Below are 16,714 nucleotides of genomic sequence, written 5' to 3'. Positions count from 1 at the left end.
GAGGCACAGAGAAATTAAGTAACTTGCTCAAGTGGGAGGGAGAAGATTTGAACTCAGGCAGGCTGGCTCCAGAATTCATTTTTTAACCTCTATTTATCTTACTCCATTCCCCAACAAGAAGCCTCCAATCCAAAAAGATCTGTTCATTATTTTACTCATTCATTCATTCACTCAACCAACAATGACTAAACACATGCTTAGCATAGTAGGGATACCAAGTTAAATTAGATATGTCTTCACCCTTGAGGCCCTTACAGTTTAATAAGGAACACAGAAAAGTACACTTATGATTGTAAGTACCATGAGAATGCTATGGAAGCACAGAAGGCCACTGAAATAAACTGGTGGTGTATGGTGTGAAGGGGTGTTAGGTAAAGGCATCTGAGAGGGCACGATTCCCAATGGGCAGAGGGAACAGTTTGTGCAAAGGCACAGAGGCATGAGACAGTCTGATACACTGAATGAACAATGAGTACAGTAACGCAATAGTATGGCTGGTGTAAAGGGCATGCATGGGGCTTCCCGGGTTGCACAGTGGTTGAGAGTCTGCCTGCCGATGCAGGGGACACGGGTTCGTGCCCCAGTCCGGGAGGATACCGCATGCTGCGGAGCAGCTGGGCCCATGGGCCATGGCCGCTGAGCTTGCGTGTCCGGAGCCTGTGCTCCGCAATGGGAGAGGCCACAGCAGTGAGACGCCTGTGCACCACACACAAAAAAAGGGCATGCATGAAGGGTTGACACAAGGTCAGGGAGGAGAGGTAACCAGAGGGCAAATCAACAGGGTCTTGTGTGCTTACCAAGGAATCCCCTTCTCCTGGAATGCCTCCCTTTCCCCTCCAAAAGCTTAGCCTGAAAAACCCTTCCCAATTTAAAAATCTCTTCTTTGATGTCATCCCTGATCAACTCAACCAGAAGTGAGCTCCACAGAAGGCACTAAGAGTAGTTTTCACATCTTTAATTAATTTGTTCATTTAAAGCAGTCAAACTTCCTTTTTTTTTTTTCCAAATTACATTTACATGGCACTAAGATATACATAATAGAGAAAAGTTCTGGGCAAAGAATGGCCACCTGGCCTGGTTGGTCTCTGCTGGCTTCCATCAATAGCCTCCAAAACATTTCTAAACTCTGGAACTCCACAGAACATCATATGAAAAACATATTAAATTTTATTTAAATAGGATGTAATTACTGAATTATATAAACATTTAACTATTTCACTTTATTTAAATAGCAAGTAACATGAAATCTGAAGTTAGAGCATATGAGTTTGAATCTTGCCTCCTCCATTTACTGGCTGTATTATCCTGGACTAGTCACTTAAAGAGAGCCTCATTTTCTTCACCTGTAAAATGATGAAAATATTACCTATTGAAAAGGGTTATTGAGCAGATTATATGAGACATTGTACATTGAAGCACCTAACATAAAGCACATGTTTAATAAATGCTGTAAGCTATAGGATGTGGCATGAGGATCTAAGGGGATACTGATAAGGAGAGAACCACAAGATTCACTTCCAACTGCTCCCAGGGTTGCCAAGCACATTTAAGAACTTTGAGGTGTGGCTGGCTCATAAGTAAGAAAGTAAACAAAAAAAGGTGTGTAAAGTGTGCAGCAGCTCTCTGCATGAAGAAACATGAGATTGGAAGCTCATAATTTGAGTTTGTTGGTGCAAAACTGCAGAAACACAGCTAATCATTTATTAAGACAGCCTTGACGTTTCCCTCAGCTCAGTGAAAACAACTGGTTACCCAAAGTCCCACCTGATGCCCTTGACACACATCTCACTGGAGAGAGGACCTAGGAACCATACCTTTGAAATATAATCATCAAGGAAGGTAACACCCATATTTCCCAGTTTCTGTGAGAGCCCAACCATGACCACGTTGCAAAACTACCACCTGTCCCAGAGCCGTGTGGATTAAAGGCTCTTGGTGCTCCAGCCAGGCATCAGGGCTGTGTCTCTGAGGTGGAAGAACCAACTTCAGGACACTGGTCCACAAGAGACCTCCAAGCTCCAAGTAATATCAAATGGCAAAAAACTCCTGGAGATCTCCATCTCAACACCAAGACCCAGCTTCACTCAACAACCAGCAACCTACAGTGCTGGACATCCTATGCCCAACAAATAGCAAGACAGGACTACAGCCCCATCCATTAGCAGAGAGGCTGCCTAAAATCATAATAAGGCTACTGACATCCCAAAACACACCACCAGACATGGACCTGTCCACCAGAAAAACAAGATCCAGCCTCATCCACCAGAACACAGGCACTAGTTCCCACAACCAGGAAACCTACTCAACACACTGAACCAACCTTAGCCACTGGGGACAGACACCAAAAACAACAGGAACAACGAACCTGCAGCCTGCAAAAAGGAGACCCCAAACACAGTAAGCAAAATGAAAAGACAGAAAAACACACAGCAGATGAAGGAGCAAGGTCAAAAACCCACCAGACCTAACAAATGAAGAGGAAATAGGCAGTCTACCTGAAAAAGAATTCAGAATAATGATAGTAAAGATGATCCAAAATCCTGGTAATAGAATACACAAAATGCAAGAAACATTTAACAAGGACCTAGAAGAATTAAAGAGGAAGCAAGCAACGATGAGCAACACAATAAATGAAATTAAAAATACTCTAGATGGGATGAATAGCAGAATAACTGAGGCAGAAGAACGGACAAGTGACCTGGAAGATAAAATAGTGGAAATAACGACTGCAGAGCAGAATAAAGAAAAAAGAAGGAAAAGAACTGAGGACAGTCTCAGAGACCTCTGGGACAACATTAAACGCACCAACATTCGAATTATACGGGTCCCAGAAGAAGAAGAGAAAAAGAAAGGGACTGAGAAAATATTTGAAGAGATTATAGTTGAAAATTTCCCTAATATGGGAAAGAAAATAGTCAATCAAGTCCAGGAAGCACAGAGAGTCCCATACAGGATAAATCCAAGGAGAAACATGCCAAAACACATATTAATCAAACTATCAAAAATTAAATACAAAGAAAACATATTAAAAGCAGCAAGGGAAAAACAACAAATAAAATACAAGGGAATCCCCATAAGGTTAACAGCTGAACTTTCAGCAGAAACTCTGCAAGCCACAAAGGAGTGGCAGGACATATTTAAAGTCATGAAGGAGAAAAACCTACAACCAAGATTACTCTACCCAGCAAGGATCTCATTCAGGTTTGATGGAGAAATTAAAACCTTTACAGACAAGCAAAAGCTGAGAGAGTTCAGCACCACCAAACCAGCTTTACAACAACTGCTAAAGGGACTTTTCTAGGCAATAAACACAAGAGAAGGAAGAGACTTACAATAACAAACCCGAAACAATTAAGTAAATGGTAATAGGAACATACATATCGATAATTACCTTCAATGTAAATGGACTAAATGCTCCCACCAAAAGACACAGACAGGCTGAATGGATACAAAAACAAGACCCATATATATGCTGTCTACAAGAGACCCACTTCAGACCTAGGAACACATACAGACTGAAAGTAAGGGGATGGAAAAAGATATTCCATGCAAATGGAAATCAGAAGAAAGCTGGAGTAGCAATTTGCATATCAGACAAAATAGACTTTAAAATAAAAATTATTACAAGAGACAAAGAAGGACACTACATAATGATCAGGGGATCGATCCATGAAGAAGATATAACAATTGTAAATATTTATGCACCTCTTGCACTGCTGGTGGGAATGTAAATTGATACAGCCACTATGGAGAACAGTATGAAAGTTCCTTAAAAAACTACAAATAGAACTACCATATGACCCAGCAATCCCACTAATGGGCATATACCCTGAGAAAACCATAATTCAAAAAGAGTCATGTACCAAAATGTTCATTGCAGCTCTATTTACAATAGTCAGGACATGGAAGCAACATAAGTGTCCACCAACAGATGAATGGATAAAGAAGATGTGGCACATATATACAATGGAATGTTACTCAGCCATAAAATGAAATGAAACTGAGTTATTTGTAATGAGGTGGATAGACCTGGAGTTTGTCATACAGAGTGAAATAAGTCAGAAGGAGAAAAACAAATACCATATGCTAACACATATATATGGAATCTAAGAAAAAAAATGTCATGAAGAGACTAGGGGTAGGACGGGCATAAAACACAGATCTACTAGAGCATGGACTTGAGGACATGGGGAGGGGGAAGGGTAAGCTGTGACAAAGTGAGAGAGTGGCATGGACATATATACACTACGAAACGTAGGGTGGACAGCTAGTGGGAAGCAGCTGCATGGAACAGGGAAATCAGCTAGGTGGTTTGTGACCACGTAGAGGCGTGGGATAGGGAGGGTGTGAGGGAGGGAGACACAAGAGGGAAGAGATATGGGAACATATGTATATGTATAACTGATTCACTTTGTTGTAAAGCAGAAACTAACACACCAGTGTAAAACAGTTATACTCCAATAAAGATGTTTAAAAAAAGAACTTTGAAAACTATAACATGCTAGGAAGTCAACTTGATTCTTGGACAAAAATTAGTGGGTGAAGTTTTCTTGGGAAGCATGGGGTGAAGATCAGGCAAAGTATTTGGTACAGAGGACAAGAAAAGCCTCTCCCCGCAAAAAACAAATTCCGATACTGATGAGAGACTGAGAAACTGATTGTACTCAACTGAGTCACCTCCTTGGAGCTTCATCTGAAGACAAGAGCTTTCACCCAACGACAGACTTCGTCCTTCACATCTGAGAGGTTTTTACACACCCAGAATGGCAAGTGATATCTTAAAGGGCTTTTCTCTGGCCCCCTATTTTCTTTCATCCTAAATCATTTCAACAGTGTGCCCTGTGGAAGTAGCTTGTCACTGAGTTGGTATATGTAGGATATAGGAGGGAGCTGGGATACTGCAATGGATAAAGATCCCAAGTTACCCACTTCCCAAAGATACAACAGTGGGATCCTGTCAGCCTGGAGGTCTGAGTTTTGAGGCTCCAAGTCAAACTGGGATCAGTGGCAGGGCCATTGCCTGAGTGTCAGCACTTACCTGCTGGGCCAACTTTGCAGCTGCTGCAGCCAAGCCTGTCTCAATGGAAGCTACCCGGGTCCCCTCACGCACAGGACGGTCCTGCTTCGGTAGAGTTGGGGTCACACGGGCTGCAGAGGGAACAGGATGAAGACATTTATCTGAATGACAATCATATTCCCTACCTCTGAGCCCCCAAAGGTGGTGTCATTGGTTTTCCTGCTTCTAGCTTTTTACAAAGCCAGATCTTGCTACCCATTGGGTAAAAAGCTAATTCACAAATGCCCAAGGTACACAAAGCACACACTGATTAAAGGATAAAAGTTAATTTCCCTGAATTGGCATGTAAAGTTGTCCATGTTCTGCTCCCTACCTACCTCCCCAACCTTATTTCCACTCCCATATCCGTAGCTTCTCCAGACAGAATGACTTCCTTATTACACCTCCAGAACATGTACAGCTCATCCTCTCCCCTTGTGCCTTCATCCTCACCATCTACACTGCCTGAAGTACCCTCTTCCCTTTTGTCCACCTCTTTAAAACCTGCCCATTATTCAAAAGTAAGCTGAAATCAATCTTCTATGTAAAACGTCTAGGACCTCTTTGGATCACATGGACCCCTCCCCTCCCCTGAACTTATGTACAAGTCACTTAATACATAGCACATACTATCCTGTCTCATTCCCTAATGCTGATGTGTGTTATTCTATCTAATAACCAGGCTATGAGTTCCTAAAGAAGATCATCTTCTTGTATAACCTTTTTATATAATGCCTTAACAATCTTGAATCAAAAAATAGTTCCTCATCCCACATTTTACATAGGAAGTGTATTTCAGGATAACCAAACAGCCCCAGATAATGAGGGAAAGCTGTTCTTTACAGATGAATGCCAGTTAATAAATGTAAAAGGAATGACAAAATTAGAAAATCACAGGTTTGTAAGCCCTAATGAAATAACTGATTCTAGGGAATTGGATATTCACACAGTACCAAAGTATTATCTCACAGATGACTTGCTAGTCTTGAGAAAAAAAAAAACAACTAACCTTACAATGATGAGATCAGGAGATCACCCCCTTAATTGTCAGTAACAGAAAGATGGCCAACTTCATGTAACTCCTAATGCAATTCAATAGGAAATCTATAGCATTACCTGGGAAGTAGTTTTGCCAAGACCTAACATCAAGTAAGCAGTTCATATTACTTCCAGTTTTTAGGAAACACAGAGATTAAAAAAAGAAGAAAGAAGTTAAATGACACTGAGGGCAAACAGTCATCCTATAAGATAACTAGCCTGGTTTCTTTAAAAACACAATGTCACAAAGAAGCAAACAAACAAATCTAGAAGGTGGGATGTGCTAAAGGACAATTATACTAGTTTTTATAACAAATCAACAGCATCAAACAAAAAAAGAAGGGATTTCTCTAGATTAAGAGATATTCAAAAAACGTGATAGCCACATGCCATATGGACCCTGTTCAGATCCTGATTTAAACAAATCCACTATGAAAATGCCTTTTGTTAGACAATTAAGGAAATTTGATTATGGACTTAGTATTAGATAACATCAAGGAATTATCAAATTATTATTAATTTTGTTATGTATGATGACAGGACAGTGATTACATGAGAAAATGTATACTTTAGAGATGCATACTGAAGTACATGGTGGGGTGGGGAGGGAATGACACTATCTGGGATTTGCTTTAGACAGTTTTTTAAAAAAGAAGAAAGTTATAGATGAATCAAATATGGCAAAATCTTTACAACTGTTGATTCTCATTGGTGAGTGTATGGGATTTCACTCTTTAATGAAAAAAGTCAATGTCATAGGAAAAAAAGAGGTGGTGGTGGTATCTGACCTAGATTTAAAGATTCCTTGGTTGGTTAGCTATTGTTATTACTATAAAGGAGACTTTCTGTATAAGCAGTATGCAGATTCTAGAACAGGCAATTCAGGAGGTTGAAGTCCTTTCTTTAAAGGTGATATTGATATTTTACTTGTTTAAAAAATGATCTGAAGCAAATCTAGCAAAAATGTTAATGCACAATTTTCAGTCATGGATTCTTGGGTATATTTTATATCGTTCTCCATAGTTTTGTGTGTGTGGTGGCTTTAAAACATGGCCCCAGGGCTTCCCTGGTGGCGCAGTGGTTGAGAATCTGCCTGCCAATGCAGGGGACACAGGTTCAAGCCCTGGTCTGGGAAGATCCCACATGCCGTGGAGCAACTAGGCCCGTGAGCCACAACTACTGAGCCTGCATGTCTGGAGCTTGTGCTCCGCAACAAGAGAGGCCACAATAGTGAGAGGCCTGTGCACCGCGATGAAGAGTGGCCCTCACTCGCCACAACTAGAGAAAGTCCTCGCACAGAAATGAAGACCCAACACAGCCAAAAATAAATAAATTAAAAAAAAAAAACAAACATGGCCCCAAATTCTTTGACATTTTCCCTATTAATAGGTGGGGTCTATGTTCCCTCCTGTTGAACCTAAGCAGGCTCATCTGTAGCCTATAGAATGTGACACAAGTGACACTGCATGACTTCTGAGACTAGGTCAGAAAAGGCAACTTTAGTTTCTGCACTGCTTCCTGGAACACTCACACTTAGAGCCCTGAGCAACCACATAAGTCTGATTGCCTTGAGGCCATCAGGCAGTGAGGAAGCTAGTCACATGGAGAGGTCACATGTTGGCACTGTGCTTGGTACTTCTAGTCTTTGAGTCCACCCAGCCCAGGCACCAGACATGTGAGTTAATGAGACTTCAGATGATTCAAACTCTTGGCCATCCAGCCTTCAAATTTTCCCAGATGAGGCCCCAGACATCATGGAGTAGAGACAAGTTGTCCCCATTGTGTCCTTTCTAAATTCCTGACCTACATAAGCAAGTTGTTTTAATCTGAAAAAAATTAACCTCCTTGATTAGATCTGGATTTATGGGGAAAAAAACTATGTAAGACATTTTGTAGGGACAGTTGAGAAAATCCGATCATAGAATGGGTTATTAGAAGATCTTAGGGAATTATTAACTATTAAGTATAACAAAGTTAGTGTGGTTATGTAGGAGGACATTCTTATTCTTAGGAGATACTTAAGTATTAATGTGCAGCCACCATAACATACTATGGTATGTTATGGTGGCTGCATATTACTTTAAAGTGGCTCAGCAAAAACTATAGACAGACAGATACAGATAATGAAGCAAATACAGAAAAAGTATTACAACTGTAGGATCTAAGTATTGAGAATATGGGTGTTTGTGTACTCTCCTACATTTATGGATGTTTGAAAATTATCATAATAAAAATTTTAAATAATGAATGAGATTAAGAGATTATAATAACCAAATGAAATGTGTAGTCCTTGAATAGATCCTGGTTTAAGTAAGCAAATTATAAAAGCTATTTTTGGTACAATTGGGGGAAATTTGAATAAGGATTTGGTATTAAATGATATTAGGAAATAAATGTTACTTAGGTGTCAAATAATGGAACTATGGTTATGAAAGAAAAAGTCATTTTCATAGAGGTGCATACTAAACTAATATTTAGTATGTCACAATGGATGAAATCCACAAATAAGGCAAAGTTAAGGACTTCCAAAACATCACTTCTGAATTAAAACAATGAAAAACTGGCAAAAATTGTCATAATAAACTTTTTCAGAACTCTGGAAATTAACCAAAGGTTTACAGCTACCTGGAGAGCATTTATTTAAGAAAAAGAGCTGAATCTCAGTAAAAGCAGTGAGCTTTGTGGCATTTTAACTTGCCCTAGACCCATTCACTTTTCCCCAGCTCAGTGGTAGCCTTGAAAAATAACAGGCTGCATTGCCAGTGATGTAGGGAACAGAAAGGAGCTGGAGCTTTCTTTCAAAGCCTAGTGCTCCCTGGGGAGCATTTATCAAAAATATTTAAAGGCAAGTGCTTAATGTCACAGATGCTTAAGGTGATGGATAACAGTTGTGGCAAACAAGACTAACCCAAAAGCTGAAAAGGAAAAGTTGAGGAATGAGATATCCACTGGGGATTAGAAAAGTTCTCACATATCTCTGGGAATCTAAAAGACCATATGCATGCATAGGGGCTGTGTGCATGATCAGGAAAGACTTGAGAAATCCCAGGCACTCACCTCTGGCTGATTTTGAGGCTCTGCAAAGCAGGAAGTGAAGGCTAAGGCACAGTTGTAAATTGCCTGCCTGAATGCTGAAGGTATGTCCCAACATGCACATAGAGCCCCTTGTCAAGCACTGGGAGATTTACTGGTTCTAAGCATTTAAGGAAATCTCTGTCCAATCATTAGCTGACCACTAAGCCAACTGAGTAGAAACTTCTACTTTAGTGACTTTTCTGAACAAATTCTGTAAATAAACAAATAACAACAAAACAAACCCTGGGGAGTGAAGTAGGGAGTATCTGATTTCCAGAGTTGCCACATTATTTTAAATATTCAGTTTTCAAAAAAATTAGAAGATATGCAAAGAAACAGGAAAGGGTACCCACACAGAGGAAAAAAGTAATGGATAAAAACTCTCCCTGACTACTTGAACAAAGTTGGACCTACTAGACAAGGACTTTATACCACCTATTTCAAACATGTTCAAAGAGCTAAGGGAGATCATGTCTAAAGAACTAAATGAGAGTATGAGAATGATGTTTCACCAAATAAAGAATATTTATGGTTGCAATAAACAGATAGCAACCATAAAAAGGAATCAAATAGATAGTTTAGAGTTGAAAAGTAACAGAAATGAAAATTTCACTAAAGTGTTTCAACACCAGATTTGAGTAGGCAGAAGGAAGACTTAGTGACCTTCAAGAAAGGTCAATTGAGATTATCCAGTCTAACGAACAGAAAGAAAAAAGAATGAGGAAAATGAGCAGAGCCAAAGGGACCTGTGGGATGGACCAAATTTGCCAACATATGCATATGGGAGGCCCAAAAGGAAAGAGATAAAGGGGTGGAAAGACTATTTGAAGAAATAATGGCTGAAACTTTTCCAAATTTGATTAAAAAATTAATCTACATATCCAAGAAGTTCAACAAACTATATGTCAGATAAACTCAGAGACTACATATGATAACCAAAACCAAAGACAAAGAGAGTATCCTGAAGTCAGCAAAACAGAAGTGACTCATAACATAAAAGATCGACAGTTTACTGATCATCAGAAAGATGGAGGATAAAAAGCAATAGGATGACATATTCAAAGTGCTGAAAGAAAATCACTGTCAACCAAGAATTCTACATCCAGCATAACTATCCTTCAAAAAAGGATAAATCAGGATATTCATAAATAAACAAAAACAGGACTTCCCTGGTAGTCCACTGGAAAGCGTGGAAGACTCCATGCTTCCACGGCAGGGGTGTGGGTTCGATCCCTGATTGGGGAAGCTCTGCATGCTGCTCAGTGTGGCCAAGAATTTGTTTAAAATAATAATAAATGACCATTCTAAAAAAAAAGAGTAAAAAAACCCAGAGAAGGGCAGACAGCAGAAGCAAGAAGAACTACAACCCTGTAGCCTGTGGAACAAAAACCACATTCACAGAAAGATAGACAAGATGAAAAGGCAGAGGGCTATGTACCAGATGAAGGAACAAGATAAAACCACAGAAAACAACCAAATGAAGTGGAGATAGGCAACCTTCCAGAAAAAGAATTCAGAATAATGATAGTGAAGATGATCCAGGACCTCGGAAAAAGAATGCAGGCAAAGATCGAGAAGATGCAAGAAATGTTTAACAAAGACCTAGAAGAATTAAAGAAAAAACAGAAATGAACAATACAATAACTGAAATGAAAACTACACTAGAAGGAATCAATAGCAGAATAACTGAGGCAGAAGAACAGATAAATGACCTGGAAGACAGAATGGTAGAATTCACTGTTGGAGAACAGAATAAAGAAAAAAGAATGAAAAGAAATGAAGAAAGACTAAGAGACCTCTGGGACAACATTAAACGAAACAACATTCACATTTATAGGGGTCCCAGAAGGAGAAGAGAGAGAGAAAGGACCAGAGAACATATTTAAAGAGATTATAGTCGAAAACTTCCCTAACATGGGAAAGGAAATAGCCACCCAAGTCTAAGAGGTGCAGCGAGTCCCATACAGGATAAACCCAAGAAGAAACATGCTGAGACACATAGTAATCAAACTGGCAAAAATTAAAGACAAAGAAAAATTGTTAAAAGCAGCAAGGGAAAAACGACAAATAACATACAAGGGAACTCCCATAAGGTTAACAGCTGATTTCTCAGCAGAAACTCTACAAGTCAGAAGGGAGTGGCATGATAAAGTGATGAAAGGGAAGAACCTACAACCAACACTACCCTACCTGGCAAGGATCTCATTCAGATTCATTGGAGAAATCAAAAGCTTTACAGACAAGCAAAAGCTAAGAGAATACAGCACCACCAAAACAGCTCTACAACAAATGCTAAAGGAACTTCTCTAAGTGGGAAACACAAGAGAAGAAAAGGACCTACAAAAACAAACCCAAAACAATTAAGAAAATGGTCATAGGAACATACATATCGATAACTACCTTAAACGTGAATGGATTAAATGCTCCAACCAAAAGACAGAGGCTTGCTGAATGGATACAAAAACAAGACCCAGCTATATGCTGTCTACAAGAGACCCACTTCAGACCTAGGGACACATTTAGACTGAAAGTGGGGGGGCAGAAAAAGATATTCCATGCAAATGGAAATCAAAACAAAGCTGGAGTAGCAATACTCATGTCAGATAAAATGGACGTTAAAATAAAGAATATTATAAGAGACCACGAAGGACACTACATAATGCTCAGGGGATCAATCCAAAAAGAAGATATAACAATTATAAATATATATGCACCCAAAATAGGGGCACTTCAATACATAACGCAACTGCTAACAGCTATAAAAGAGGAAATCGACAGTAACACAATAAGAGTGGGGGAATTTAACACCTCATTTACGCCAATGGACAGATAATCCAAAATGAAAATAAATACGGAAACAGAAGCTTTAAATGACACAACAGATCAGATAGATTTAATTGATATTTATAGGACATTCCATCCAAAACCATCAGATTACACTTTCTTCTCAAGTGCACACTGAACATTCTCCAGGATAGAACATATCTTGGTCACAAATCAAGCCTCAGTAAATTTAAGAAAACTGAAATCATATCAAGCATCTTTTCTGACCACAATGTTATGAGATAAGAAATCAATTACAGGGAAAAAACCGTAAAAAACACAAACACATGGAGGCTAAACAATAGGTTACTAAATAACCAAGAGATCACTGGAGAAATCAAAGAGGAAATAAAAAAATACCTAGAGACAAATGACAATGAAAACACGACAATCCAAAACCTATGGGATGCAGCAAAAGCAGTTCTAAGAGGGAAGTTTATAGCTATACAAGCCTACCTCAAGAAACAAGAAAAATCTCAAAAAAACAATCTAACCTTAAACCTGAAGGAACCAGAGAAAGGAGAACAAACAAAACCCAAAGTTAGCAGAAAGAAAGAAATCACAGAGATCAGGGCAGACATAAATGAAATAGAAACAAAGAAAATAACAGCAATGGTGAATAAAAGTAAAAGCTGGTTCTTTGAGAAGAGAAACAAAATTAATAAACCATTGGCCAGACTCATCAAGATGGAGAGGACTCAAATCAATAAAATTAGAAATGAAAAAGGAGAAGTTACAACAAACACCGCAGAAATACAAAGCATCCTAAGAGGCTACTACAAGCAACTCTATGCCGATAAAATGGACAACCTAGAAGAAATGGACAAATTCTTAGAAAGGTATAACCGTCCAAGACTGAACCAGGAAGAAACAGAAAATATGAACAGACCAATCACAAGTAATGAAATTGAAACTGTGATAAAAAATCTTCAAACAAACAAAAGTCCAAGACCAGATGCCTTCACAGGTGAATTTTATCAAACATTTAGAAAAGAGCTAACATCCATCCTTCTCAAACTCTTCCAGAAATTTGCAGAGGAAGGAACACACCCAAACTCATTCTAGGAGGCCACCATCATGCTGATACCAAAACCAGACAAAGATACTACAAAAAAAGAAAATTACAGACCAATATCACTCATGAATATAGATGCAAAAATCCTCAACAAAATACTACCAAACAGAATCCAACAATACATTAAAAGGATCATACACCATGATCAAGTGGGATTTATCCCAGGGATTCAACGATTCTTCAATATATGCAAATCAATCTATGTGATACACCATATTAACAAATTGAAGAATGAAAACCATATGATCATCTCAGTAGATGAAGAAAAAGCTTTTGACAAAATTCAACACCGATTTATGATAAAAACTCTCCAGAAAGTGGACATAGAGGGAACCTACCTCAATGTAATAAAGGCCATATATGACAAACCCACAGCAAACAGCATTCTCAATGGTGAAAAACTGAGACGTGGATGGATCTAGAGACTGTCATACAGAGCAAAGTAAGTGAGAAAGAGTAAAACAAATATCCTATATTAACGCATATATGTGGAACGTAGATAAATGGTACAGATGAACCGGTATGCAGGGCAGAAATTGTGACACAGATGTAGAGAACATCCTATAGACACCAAGCTGGGAAAGTGGCAGGGGGTGGGGGTAGTGGTGTGATGAATTGGGCGATTGGGATTGACATGTATACACTGATATGTATGAAATTGATGACTAATAAGAACCTGCTGTATAAAAAAATAAAATAAAATTCAAAAATTTAAAACCACAAATGTGACACAGACAGTAAGTTAGCAAATGCTGTTGGAAAAATGGCACCAATAGACCAGCTACTTGCAGGATTGCCACAAAAAACAAACAAACAAACAAAAAACCCAGAGAGTTCACTGCTAGTACGCCTGCCCTATAAGAAATACTAAAGGCAGCTCTTCAGGTTAAAATGAAAGGACACTATACAGTAAAGTCAAATCCACATGAATGAAAAGCACTAGTAAAGGTAACTATATAGGTAAATATAAAATGAAGTATAAACATTTTTTTTATTGTACATCATTTTTTTCCTCCTAATTAAAAAGACAGCTGCATAATAATTATAACTCTATGCTCATGGGCACACATTTTAAAGATGTAATTTGTGACAGTAATAACATAAAGGTTAAAAGGAATGGAAATATATAGGAACAATGACTTTGTATACTATTGAAGTTAAGTTGATATTAATCTGAATTCAAATGGTATAAATTAAGATATTAATGTTAACCCCTAGAACAATCACTAAGAAAGTAACTCAAATACATATGGAAAAGAAAAAAATTAAAATGGAACACTAGAAAATAGCTTTTAAACACAAAAGAAGGCAGTAATGGAAGAACTGAGAACCAAAAGAGAAATGAGACATAGAGAAAACAAACAGAAAAACTGACAATATAAACCCTACTTTGTCAGTTATTACACTGAGTACAAATGAATTAAATTCTCCAATTAAAAGGCAGAGATTGGCAGAAGGGATAAAAATCATGATCTTACTATATGCTGTCTCTAATACACTTCAGATTCAAGACTATACCAATATCAGATAAAATAGACTTAACTAAGACAAAAAATGTTATTAGAAACAAAGGACATTTTATAATGATAAAAGGGTCAGTCTATCAAGAAGATATGAGAACTATAAACATATATTCACCTAACAGAGGCCCAAAATACATGAAGCAAAAACTGAATTGAAGGGAGAAACAGATAATTCAACAACTAGTTGGAGACTTCTATACCCTACTTTCTCTAATGGATAGGACAATTAGATAGAAGATCAGCAAGGAAACAGAAATGTCATGATGTCTGAAATTTCCCTTAAGATGCCTTGAAAAAAAAAAAGGATGAAGCAAATATAGTAAAAATGTAAAAAAAAAAAAAGGCTAAGTTCTTTTTCATCATACTTGCTTACTCTTTTAAATTAATTTTGGAATGAGTTCCCTACAAAATTCCATTAGGATTTTGATTTAGGATAGTGTTAAGCATATACATTAATTAAATGACCCTTTAGGAAAATCAGTCTTTGTAATCAGGCACATGCCTCTATTTATTCAGGCCTTCTTTTATGTTCCTCAGTAATGTTTTGAAGTTTTCTTCACGTAGGTTTCACACATATCTTAAGATTATTCTTGGGTATTTTATATAATTGTTGTTATTGTCAATAGGATCTTTTCCCCCTCAGTGTATTATGGTTATTACTGATATATGGCAATTCTTGATTCTTAAATATGTGGTTTGTATCCAGTGATTACCCAATTTATTGAATTCTCATATTAGTTTTAACAGTTTTTTAGTTGATTCCCTTATATTTTCTAATTAAACGATCATATCATTTCTTTCAATTGTCAAATACTTATTAAACAACTCCCATGTGTCAGGCACTCTGCAAGTTGCTACAGATACAATGATGGACAAAAATAATCAGGATTCCCACCCTTAGGGTGCTTCATATCATGATAATTTGGACTCTTAATTTCTAATAATTACAGTTCTTATTTCTTCTTCATTCCTAACTATGCTGTCTAGAACTTCTAGAGCAATGCTAAATAACAGCAGTGATGATGGGTATATTTATTTGTCTTATTCCTGATTTTAATGGGAAAATCTTTAGTAGAATGACTCAATCAATATTTTTTGGGTTAAGAATCTACTTTGAAAATGTGATAAAAGTTATTAGCTTTCTTTTTAGAGAAATACACATGCATATGTGCATACATTTATGTTAAAAATACAGCAGTGTTAATTATCTGCTCTCTGAATAGGGAAACAATGGATAAGATCACCTTTTGATATAGAAATATTCATATTTTTTATGTAGAAAGAGGAAAAAATATCATAAATAAATTATATATATATTTGACTACTTCTTACTATATATAAAAAGGGCATATGAAAATCTTGAAGACCTACATGAATAAATGGGCAAAAGTCAGACATAAAATTTACAAAAGAAGAAATTCTAATGCTAATACAAACATACTGGAAATGTCTAATCAAAGAAATGCAAATTAAATCAGTGAGATGCTGTTGTTTGCTTGTGAATTACCAAAGATCAAAAAATACCAGGATACAGACTGCTTGTTTTCAACACAGTATCATTCTCCCTTTCTTGCTTACTAATAAAACCATAATTCTGTGGAACAATAATGTACCTAACTAAAAACTACACTTCCTGGCCTTTCTAGCAGATAATCTTGGCCATGTGACACAATTTCAACCAAAGAGATATTTTTTTTAAAGTAGAACTTAAAGCAGCCATCTTGCAACCCTCAGGGGATAAGCACTCACTAAGGATGCCTGAGAGGTTCCTATTACTCATAGGCAAAGACTATTGTTAACTATATGCTCAATGCCTGTGAGGATTCATAAACAAGTACTCTCGCACATGGCTGGTGATCGCATAAACTAGTAAAACCTTTCTGGAAAACAATTTGACAATACATATCAAGAGCTTTTAAAACATTCAGATTAACAAATTGTAGTGGCAAGAGTGTAGGAAAATAAGCATTCTCATGCATTGTTTGTGGGGGGTGTAAACAATCTCCAACATGTAATTGTTAAGTGAGAAAAGTAAAGCACATAACATATATAATGTATGTCTCCAACTGAGTTAAGAGGGGGAAAGAAAATATATACATGCATTTACTTGTATATGAATAAACC

The 16,714-nt window shown here is 37.5% G+C and overlaps 1 protein-coding gene across 5 annotated transcripts in view; it reads right to left on the bottom strand.

Annotated features, from left to right (window-relative positions):
• Positions 1-16,714, bottom strand: part of PHF8 (PHD finger protein 8) — a 99,973-nt gene that overhangs the window by 3,438 nt on the left and 79,821 nt on the right. For all 5 annotated transcript variants that reach the window (XM_067023087.1, XM_059049745.2, XM_059049747.2 and 2 more), the window contains one exon: positions 5,039-5,148. In XM_067023087.1, coding sequence (XP_066879188.1) covers positions 5,039-5,148 — 110 coding nt within the window. The remainder of the gene's footprint in view (positions 1-5,038; positions 5,149-16,714) is intronic.

This window comes from Kogia breviceps, chromosome X, assembly GCF_026419965.1.
Source record: "Kogia breviceps isolate mKogBre1 chromosome X, mKogBre1 haplotype 1, whole genome shotgun sequence".
Lineage (NCBI taxonomy): Eukaryota > Metazoa > Chordata > Mammalia > Artiodactyla > Physeteridae > Kogia > Kogia breviceps.
This window is presented reverse-complemented; position numbering and strand designations above follow the sequence as displayed.